The sequence below is a fragment of the Amblyomma mixtum genome, chromosome 4 (genome assembly GCF_055824585.1).
Source record: "Amblyomma mixtum isolate Tamu chromosome 4, ASM5582458v1, whole genome shotgun sequence".
Taxonomy (NCBI): Eukaryota; Metazoa; Arthropoda; class Arachnida; order Ixodida; family Ixodidae; genus Amblyomma; species Amblyomma mixtum.
In genome coordinates this window covers 137,524,518-137,535,026 of record NC_143015.1, presented here as the reverse complement: position 1 = coordinate 137,535,026, position 10,509 = coordinate 137,524,518, and the positions used below count along the sequence as shown (strand labels likewise).

General features: G+C 45.7%; 1 protein-coding gene across 1 annotated transcript; it reads right to left on the bottom strand.

Annotated features, from left to right (window-relative positions):
* Positions 1-1,891: 1,891 nt before the first annotated feature.
* Positions 1,892-5,353, bottom strand: LOC149348398 (4-vinylphenol methyltransferase 2-like). The gene is made up of 3 exons (XM_089585816.1): positions 4,757-5,353; positions 3,472-3,637; positions 1,892-2,151 (listed from the first exon to the last, which is right to left on the bottom strand). Exons 1-3 carry the CDS (start codon positions 5,255-5,257, stop codon positions 1,979-1,981), a joined length of 840 nt encoding a protein of 279 aa, XP_089441942.1. The 5' UTR covers positions 5,258-5,353; the 3' UTR covers positions 1,892-1,978.
* Positions 5,354-10,509: the final 5,156 nt, after the last annotated feature.

Sequence of the window (10,509 nt, the reverse complement as noted above, 5' to 3'; positions counted from 1 at the left end):
ATAAAGGTGCGGTATTCCTAGGATGTCAAAGGGCCTCCCGCTTCACGAACATTCTCCAGTAAGAAATCTTTTATTGCATTTTGTAGAACCTGAGTTACCTGTGGTCAAAATTTAAATCTCAGCGTCTTCGCGCCTTTCCCTCTCCACTCGTCACTTTTTGCACGCTGGAAGGTCGGCGCTCCTTTCACGGTAATCACCCCGCCGTGGTGGCTCAGTGGTTACGGAGCTCGGCTACTGACCCGAAAGATGCGGGTTCGATCCCGGCCGCGGCGGCCGAATTTCGATGGAGGCGAAATTCTAGAGGCCCGTGTGCTGCGCGATGTCAGTGCACGTTAGAGAACCCCAGGTGGTCGAAATTTCCGGAGCCCTTCACTGCGGCGTCCCTCATAGCCTGAGTTGCTTCGGGACGTTGAACCTCAATAAACCAAACCAAACTTTCACGATAATTATCCGGGGTGGGGCTTCCTGACCTGCTGGAGCGACGCTGCTGACTGGCCGCGGCCATGGTAGCTGCGTAGCGCGAGAAAGAATCTAACTAACAGCCATCTCTTAACAGGATTACGCAGCAGCGTGCAACGGACAAGGGTGTGTGCATGAAAAAGTCACCGGAAAGGGCTCGCCAACTTTCGCTCGCGATTGTGGGTTCACTGTGGGTTATTGTCTGTTATTAACTATTTTCTATTGTGACAATATGGCTAATTGTTTTTCTCTTTTGTCCATTTGGCCCCCGTTTCCATGATGTGTGAATAGAGGTGTAGGCCTTGTCAGGAGGCATGCTTGGTCTTCCTCCTTTAGCCTCACCTCGAGGGCATATTGTACATAACATGGCCAAATAAACATACTGTCGCGTGTAGAAGTGTATGAATTGGCTCAGGTATTCATGACTAGAGAAAATATAGTAATTGAGCCAGTTTATGTGACTGCCCTCAGAAGGTGTTTCAGACCCATTTAACCTTAAGTACTGCACTGCGATTCACCGTTCTGCATGGGCAATAGTTTACGGTAATGACTAAGTGGGAATAGTTACATTGGTAAGAGGTATTAATAAGAGAGCTGGGAGTTTGGGAGCTGTTGTAACGCTTCAGAAGGTACGCGACGGTTACAGAAATATTAGCACGGGGACAAATTATGAGAGGTAACTAGTTCCTTACGAATATCGCGTTAAACTAACGTCTTAACACCTTGCCATTCTGCCGTCGCTTTTAGTCGTTTAGAGAGAGATGGGAAATTCGGGTAGCTATAAGAGAAATTTTACTCACATATTTTAACCTGCGCCATCGCCTTAGACCCTTCAACCATTGAAGGCGTTGCGTATTTGAAATTGGACCAGTATGTTAGCTCTCATTGTGGCTCCAGTTTAGGAAATTAATGCTGCCACCAAAGAAAAGTCAAGAACAAACAGTTGTATATGAAATTTATTGAACAATATGCAAGTGCCTCGAAATGAAATTGTGTAGAGAAAAAACAAAGGGACAAGAAAATACGAAAATTAGAAAACGGGCGTTGCAACTTGGCAGTGCTCCAAGTAAGCTCTCCGTTTTTGCTGTCTCCCGATTGTCGCACTCAGTGGTCTGTAGTAGAATAAGTGGAAAATTTTTTGCAGTACAGCGATCCTCCCCTCCCCGTCATCGGATTTGGAAGCTTCATGGTTGCTCCTGGCTAACGTTTTAAAAAGCCCTGCAACTACATCCGTTGTTACCAGCTGTCGCAATGTCGTTACTGTAAAACTTCGGCGTACTTGGCACAGCTGACTTTAGAAATAAGATGAACAGTCACTCAGAATAAACGGGAAATAACTTTCAGGAGTCGTTGAAGCAATATGTTGCGAAAGTATGCGGGTCCTAGAGAAAAACCGAGATGCTTAAGAGGCCCACCGCTCTATAGAAAATACTCCAAACGAGAGTGTTCACAGGTCTAACAGCATAGACCGCGGCAGCCATATTTCTTCCAAGTCCGGTGGCGCTGGAAAGACGTCCGTTCAACCCTCGGCACGTCGTGCGTGAACGGCGTAGAGCGTAAACTTCACTTCCAAAGGTTGGCCCGGAGAAGGAGACAACTTCCGGAACATCATTTCCGCCCAAACGGCGCGGAAGTCTTCCCACTCTTCGTCAGGTACGGTACTCCTGAAGGGAAGCGTCGTCAGAAACATGTCTGGAAAATGAAGAGAAGGAAAACGATGAGTCTGCGCAGCGTCAACGTCATAGCACGCGCTGTTTTCACGAACACAGTACACGTCGAGAGTCAAACTGTATTGTGTGTGCTTGCGTGTGTGTGTGAATTTAAATTTAAATGCAAACTTTAAAAATGTACTTTTTGTGTCTGTGCTGTGAAACCACACTCCAGGGGTGTATCGCTAATACTACTACATTAAAACGCGCCGAAGAAACGGCTACATTATTTTGCAAAAAAAAAAGGGGGGGGGGGGGCTGATGTGATCGTATCGAGACGAAAAACTGCGACCGCCTTGCAAGAATCAGGGAGCCCTGTGTCAACCGTGGTGAATTGTTTGACTACACGGCACCTCAATTGGATACGACTGGAAAGATCAAGCAGTGTGACTGGAAAAAGAGGGAAATATACATAGCGCAAAATTTCCAGTGCGCGCAGTTAGATCAATCGGCTGAAGTTGTAGCAACCCTGTCATATCAAGGTCACGCGGAGCGCCACCGCGCGGCAGCGAAGGGGGACATAGTGGTTCTACATAAAGTATGGATACTGGAGATTGCGGTCACGTTTACACCTAATGTGTTCGCCGGCATAATTAGGCGTGCAACGTCATTCCTTCTGCCACGTCAGTGAATTAAACTGCAGCTGCCCATGACGCAAAACAGCAATATGTCCGCCGGCCATGCCCGACCAAGAGGAACGGGGATAATGAATCTGTTTGGTAGAGGTTTTGTTATTTGATCGTTCCGCAATTCGACCCAGAGAGAGGACTTAATTTAACAAAATGCTAATGATTTCGAGTTAAAAATTTAGGGCAAAGGTGTGAACTCTGTGGCCAATTCGGATTAAAAACTTGTAACTTGTAAAAAGAGCTCACCTCATGGCTTTCGTAACAACGTTAAAGGTTTTCAAGCATCTCAGTATCTGACCTCTAAGGCTGTACACACAATGAGCAAGTTTGAACTCAAAGAAAAAAGGTAGTACATTGTTAAAGGCCTCCTACATGCCCAAAATGTGAGAATAATGACTATCCCAAAGCGCGAACGTGGACGCTAACCCCAGCTTTGAAATGACTGCTGTCTGTTGCCGATGCCATCATTGGCTGTGCCTACTTCACTCGATGAGCAGGTGACCCGGTACCAGCTCCTCCTCTTGCCTACTGGTGCCATGATAAGGCGGGACTATTTAGCTCAAGGCAGCATTTAGCAGCCTTTGTTTTAGTAGGCTTTCATCTGCCTTGCACGGGCACGCGTATTCAATACAACTTCAGAACGTTGGTGTTTTTTTTTTTTTCGATAGACCTACCAAGTAGTGAATCCATATCGTCGTACTTCCATCCACTGTCGTGCACGTCGCAGGACAAGCATTCCAAGCCTGTTCCTCGCAGTGTGTCTCTGATTTCAGCTTCGACTTGGGACGCCGACTTCAAGCGGTTGAAGTTGAAGGTGGGATGGGCGGCCTTCCGTGGGTCCTGCATGGGAACAAGGTTTGATTTCGAGGTGTAAATGCAGCGGCCTACCTTTGACAACGAGAAGCAAAGGGACCGTTACGACGCCATAAAGCTTTTATCATAAACAGTGTTTTTAGTTGCACGTTTAACCGTCCATATAACATTTTCTTATTTGCCGCAAGGCGGTGCCGCTTAACCGGACGCTGTGGTGTACTGTATCGTTGAGAGGACAGAGTCATGCCGCCGGTTTAAGACCGGCGAAAACGCTCATGTGGACATGTGCCCAGGAGCTGATTCGATGTCTAGATGAAGATTCAGTGCCATGTTTCCTCTTTTCTTACCTCAGCGCACTTAGATTGAAATCATGACATGTTTACGCAAAAGGCGTACTGGCGCTAAAAAACGAAGACAACACAAACAACAGGACACGACTGGCGCCAACTTCCAACTGAGTTTATTCACAGAAAAACCACTTTAGAACAACCAACTAGCTCAAATCAAAGTATTGCTAGATTGAAATCGTTTGCTCGAAAGTCACATGTTCTGGTTTTGTTGGCCTAAGTGCCTGCGAGGGCTGGAAAGAACGCATATCAAATCGCCATGTGCTGGGCTCCTTGCAGGTGCATAAACAGATCTCAACGACCCATTACCACCTGCAGTAACGACAAACGTCACAGGGTGGTCCTCCAAGCGCCACACTAAAGGAGTGACGGGCGATCGGATTCTACACAGCGGTCCTATCCGAACAACAGCCAGTCATGCGCCCCGCGGCACTCGCAAACTACGATTCGAAAGCCATGGCCTCCGAGATCACACTGTAGGTTATCTCGGAGGCCATGCAGAAGTGCGCGCGCCGCCGCTGGCCGCCGCTGAGGGCGCTAGGGTGGCGTCGTGCATATACCGTCTCCGGTTGGATCACCAACCGGAAAAGATATGCGCACGACGCCGCCTGCGTGCGCGCCCTCAGCCGCTGCCGCGAACGCGGCCAGTGAAGGTACCTGCTGACTGGTTCGAAACACGCTCCGTTGCGTGTGATAGTTGCACCGCGAACGCGGCCAGTGAAGGTACCTGCTGACTGGTTCGAAACACGCTCCGTTGCGTGTGATAGTTGCACAAGCACCTGAGGCCGGTCGTACTTACCGGTACACGCCCTTTCCATTTGTCCGTCTGGCTCAGCTCCGCGCAAGCGTCTACGATGTCATGACTGGCAAAGCCAACTACAAGGCATTCGCCTTCATCGTTGAGCAACTTCGATACGTTCGCGTAAGCAGTCTTCTGGTCCTGAATCAAATGGAAGGTTAAGAACGAGAAGACTCGGTCGAACTTGCCGTATTTCTCGAGGAAAGGACTCAAGTTCGGAGTGGCAATATCCAGGACGTCGTACACGATGTCTTCGTGAGGAAAGCGCTCGCGCGCAAATTCGACCATGTCTGGCTGGAGATCGGTGGCCACTAGTTTTCGACATGGCTGGCAGTGAGGCAGTAGGAATTGCTGGGCGAAGTGCCCGATACCGCAGCCTACCTCCAAGACTTGCTGGTCCTTTGTCAAGGGTTTCCGGAATTGTGTTTTCTTCAAAGCTTCTTCATTTAACTGGCTAGGGTACTGGACGTATTTGACGTAGCACTCCGGATGGAATTTCATCGTGGGTCAAACTTTTCGCGGGACATGAGTTGCAAAAAGCCGAGCCGCAGATCTGAACCAGCGAGGTCCCGCCTTCTTTTCCTTGTGACGGCTCCGCTGTACCTAGGCAACGACTTTAGGTTCGTTTTTTTCATGGTTTCGGTCGAAAACATCCCCAGCCGTCCCCACATTTGTGTTTGTTGTATTTTGCTCAGTAATAAGTATCGGAAGAAGGATCTGAAGATTTTTGATTATATTTCTACAATAAATTCAGCCTTTTTTAACTGTATTCGTAAATAATTACATTTATTTATTTAGTAAAATTTGCGCCAGCAGCGCCCTCCGCCGGTCCACTTCATTGATGTGGCCGCTGAAAAGTTCAAGTGGACCGTGGTTCTTGTTTCTTGCTGGTTTTTACTGGAAGAAAGAAGTAGCGCGGTATGCCGTACTGCCGCCCTTCCGAAGCGAGATAAGTATCCGTGTCTTGTGTGCAATGCTTAACTCACCTTTTAAGCTTCGCGCCTGTGAAAACAGGACGCTGCCTTGCCGATTTGTGTGTTCTAAATGACATAACTTCATATTGGTGTTACGTCCATTCAGAGAAAGGTGTGCAAGCTCTACATGCGTCGTTTGTCAGTAGAAGAAATTGACCATATCCTTTCGAACTCAAGGTTTGATGAAGTTGAGTTGGCAGCTGTTATGTGGCACATAAAACTTGACCTAGCATGTTGCACAATTTTATTTATCAAAGCCACGTAGAGACGCCTAGCATTAGTTTTTACCGACTCTTCCGAACATTTTTAATATTTTTAACAGCGGAAAGCAGATGTTGTGGCTGCGAGTACTGTTCCCAAATGTTGTGGGAAGTGTTACTGACGGCGAGCTGTTATTTGTCTAAAAGTTTATACGCCTGCTGAAACATCCCACTAGAAAAAAGGTGCGTACTTTCATTGTTTGCCTAAATGTGTAGCATTCTTTAGGGGAAAGAAAACAATGTTGTTTTGTAAAAAGAAGTTCTGACTGTTTATTTTAGTGTCGTGTTCTATTTGTTTTATGGGTGCTTTTACACTGATATACGATGAATCAAGTCCCCATGTAGTTGGTACTGTGCTTACAGTACAGCTCAGGGCGGCTGCTTGGTGCCCTCCATGTCAATTTGTGGCAAGATGTCAAGAACTAATGGTGCTCTGGAGACAATGATGGTTGCTCAAGGAGCTGTGTGGTTGAAATGAGCTGACAGCGAATATGGCAAAGTGGAGCCTGCCAAGCTGTTGGCCACAGTAGGGGAGCTGAGGATGCTTCAGCAATTGTTTACTATGCTGAAGATATTGTTGTCATGGTCTAAGTGAACAACAGAGGCTTCAAAACTTTCTGGAATCACAAAGGCTGGACTTTGAGCATGCTGGTAGTTGTTGCTTCGTGTGACACCAGCGACGCACAGATTTTCACTTCAGCTCAACCACGTGAGAGTGACCTAAGTGTAGTGGCAAACTGCATGGATGTCACATCATAGGCACTCTTTTGGTTGATGTGGCATATGAAAATGGTGCTAATACTCTTCTATATTGCAAACATGTTAGTGGTACTGAAGTATGTGCCCAGGTCCATCTTCATATCGACAAACTATTTACATTATGAAGTGTCTCGGGATGGTCTTCTGGCAAAAACTTCTGGTCTTTGATGGCAAGGTGTTCTACACACATAATGCATCTCTTGAAAAAGTGGAAGTTGAGGGTTTGTGTGGAAGATAAAACCTGAGAACTCAGTTCTGTCTTCTAACACCGAACGATCAGAGAAGATAAACTTGGTTCACATGGCATATCCTAACCCATTGTACTTGGCCACATTGACAAGCTCTGTCATGGTGACCAGTACTTGAAGGGGTGTGGGGGGGGGGGGGGGGGGGTTAATGTGATAATCAACTCATAATCTTGAAAAAAGGAAAACATGCAGGGTTGCCCTTTAAGCTGCAGATCACAAAAGGATGGTGGATGTTCACGGCTTCTGCAAGGCAGAATGTGCTTCTTGAGACCTGAAACAGGCAGGAGGCTGAAAGAGCAAAAAAGTTGATGCACAGAGTTGCCTTGGTGAAGAAATTTACAGTTTGAAAGAAAATAAGTTAGAAGCAATTTTTTCCTGTTGAATTCTTCAGCAGACGATTATCCTGAGAAATCGGAAGCTGTTAATAACCTATTATGAGTGATAGAGACCAATGGTCTGAGGAAGGCTCTTAAAGAAAGGGCACAAGACATTGTCAGTCAGCTTTAATGCTGAGCTTTGGAACAAAAAGGAAGCTGAGCTTTTATGAAAGCTGTGACTGAAAAGTAACTGAGCATTTTTTGTTTTCTTGCTAGGGATTTTTGTGGAATAAAAGTTGCAATGAGCAGCTACTTGAACAGCACTGCTAAGCTAGCCTCACTTGATAACTTTACTGCGTTGAACGTGTCCAAGTTCAGTTTCTAGTGGCGGCCTGTTTGAATCCAGTGCTTAGTACACACTGTTGCATCACTGGTTTGACCACCACCCTGCTCAGTTGTCCTGCAGCTTCTAGGGACTGAAGGCTAACTGGTGTATTCATCTAGGAGGTGACAGCCAAGTACTGCACCAGGTTAACCAAATTCTGTTCTGGTGACGGGGGGCATTGTTAGCTCTGCAGCAATCGGCCGCCACCCCAGGCCTGGTTTTTCGTATCCGTCAGTACTCTGGTTTTACTCGGTTTGAGAACAATGCTGGCGTTTGGATTTATTTATTTATTTGTGATACCCTCAGGGTACAAAGTACATTTCAGAGGGGAAGGGCAGTTGATAACAAGAAAAATAAACAAAGCACAATTCATACAAAAGTATAGAACAACTGAGGCAGGATAAAAAGAAGTGAGCAAAATTAACACGGAACAGATTAATAAAATAGTTTAAGAACAATACTAGTACGTGGAGAACACAACACTACAATAAAATACAAAAGCGATCATTATGTAATCAGAGTGGTCAGTATTCTTCTAAACTGAGTTGAATCAGTGATGCTAGTTAATGATGCGGGTAGGGAATTCCATTCTTTAGAGGCTAGCGGAAAATATGATTGCGCACATGTCACTGTGTTACAATGAGGCACTGTGACCTTGTGTTGGTGATCACAACGGTGAGAAATGAACGGTGCTGGTTGAATCCATCGAGAGCGAAGTTGAAAATTGGAGTAGAAAATCTTATGGAATAGGCAGATGCGGAACCATTGGAACCACAGGCCTCTTGCACACAAAACAGATGCTCTATTTCGAAGCTGCCTTCATTGCTATTTATCTAATCAAATGCTTCGATAAGCTTGGCATATGGCAGCCTTAGATGCTTATGTGCTACTGAACCAAACACAGCACAACACAGATGCTTTGCAACTTACCTGCTTAGATGCTGTAATGCAGGCTAAGAAATGGTTAACATACCACGATTAGCGGCCTGGGTGGTGCCTGTTTTGAAACCTTAAAAAGGTGCCATGAAGCTGCCTTTGCACAGACCAGTGTCACGCACCTGTTGCATCTTGGAGGTGGCACAGAAACTGATATTCAATAGGCTGTTGTTGTGGGTGGCATGCAAGCGTTATCTGCCATCCTTTATGACAGGGTTCTATTGATGTGTTAGCTTAGTGTGCAGTACTATCTCAGAAAATCTTGTAACTATGTCGTGCCAGAGGGTATTATATGTCTGTTACAGTGTGTGAAAGACTCATTCATTGTCTATTTGTCCCATCCATACCAGCCGCCGTGGTGCCTCAGTGGTTACGGCGCTCGGCTGCTGACCCGAAAGACGCGGGTTCGATCCCGGCTGCGGTGGTGGAATTTCTATGAAGGAGAAATTCTAGAGGCCCGTGTGCTGTGCGATGTCAGTGCACGTTAAAGAACCACAGGTGGTCGAAATTTCCGGAGCCCTCCACTACAGCGTCCCTCATAGCCTCAGTCGCTTTGGGACGTTAAACCCCATAAACCAAACCATCCATACCAGCTGAGTCATAATATTAAATTTTGTTCCTAGCAAATGCATAATGAGATGCAGTCTTGCTATACATGGAAATACTTTGCATTCCTATATCTAAAAGCCAAGTTTTCTAGGTTGCTATATGTCAGTTTATGAAATGTATTTTGTTGAAATTTTTTGAGGGCAACAGAATTGAAATGCAGTAACAACTCATCAATCAGGTCTCATGCTACCACCGAAAAAGATACTTAAATTATCTGTAGGTTCAGTAATCAAATGACCGTAAATAACTCTTGAACAAGCATTTGCAGCATAATGGAACCAGCTAAAGCTATGTGTAGCATTTACTTTGTAAACATAACCAGCATGGAGTTTACCCATTTGTTTACCACATTGTGTCATGTTAAATTTCAAATGGGCTGGAAGGGATGTCATGAGGAGGAGATAATAGAAAAACTGAGCGTTGCAATAGTCACCACTCCTGTTGCCAACACTGTTTGAAACCCATTGGCCTGGCGACCCGGTTTTTCTGCTGAGCGTAATTTTTGTTTGCCTGGACCACTTTTCTACCAGCTTTGTGCCTTTAACTAATCTGAGAACAGATTTTGTACTTCCTGGAATTGCATTGGGGACTGAAGGTCACGGTATTGCTCTAGATGTTGAACGTGCTTGAGCGAAGGCTTCTATTTCATATGGTTTTAATACTCCATTTTGAGAATGCTTCTTGAAACTGTGGAAGGCAGCAAAGGTGGAGTCTGTTTAATGCAATCATGCAGGACCTTGCTGTGTATAGATTTCAGTGGCTGAAAGAATCATAGGCTGAGAACATTGGTGTGCCTTACCTCAGTGAGTTCCCCCCAATGCTTCCAAGGTTACAGTGCACCTGAGCAGGTACCCTTGCACAGGAGGTATACGGTGCCAGTTCTGCTTGGTATATGGTGCCAGTACTCCTTGGTACACAATCATATTAAAGTGTATTGATATGCATAGTGGTGCTCAGGAGCTTCCTTGAGATGTGTGAGGGTAACTGCCCTGACTGTCATTAAGTATCTTTAGTAATGCTCAGTAAACTGAAAGATAGTTTGTTTTTGTGTAGGAACCTCATTATATAACCTCGGAGCATACATAACATTACAGCCTGATGTTTGGAAATCATTGAGAGCAGATTGTACTGAGTGTAGTGTAACTGTGCGGTATTTTGAGTGGTTTGATGGACTACAATTGCCCATGTTAGCAATGGGGTAATTTTGAGGCAAAAAAGAGAAAATTTCCTTCCAAAAATTAGTGTGCTTATGATGAGCCTGGCTC

What these genes read in the sequence shown, in the direction of transcription:
- LOC149348398 (XM_089585816.1), bottom strand. Translation starts at nt 5,257, where the DNA reads ATGAAATTCCATCCGGAGTGCTACGTCAAATACGTCCAGTACCCTAGC. An exon ending in AATGGAAAGGGCGTGTACCG is followed by an intron (nt 3,638 to 4,756) that starts GTAAGTACGACC and finishes GTTCCCATGCAG; the next exon opens with GACCCACGGAAGGCCGCCCA. An exon ending in CGATATGGATTCACTACTTG is followed by an intron (nt 2,152 to 3,471) that starts GTAGGTCTATCG and finishes TTCATTTTCCAG; the next exon opens with ACATGTTTCTGACGACGCTT.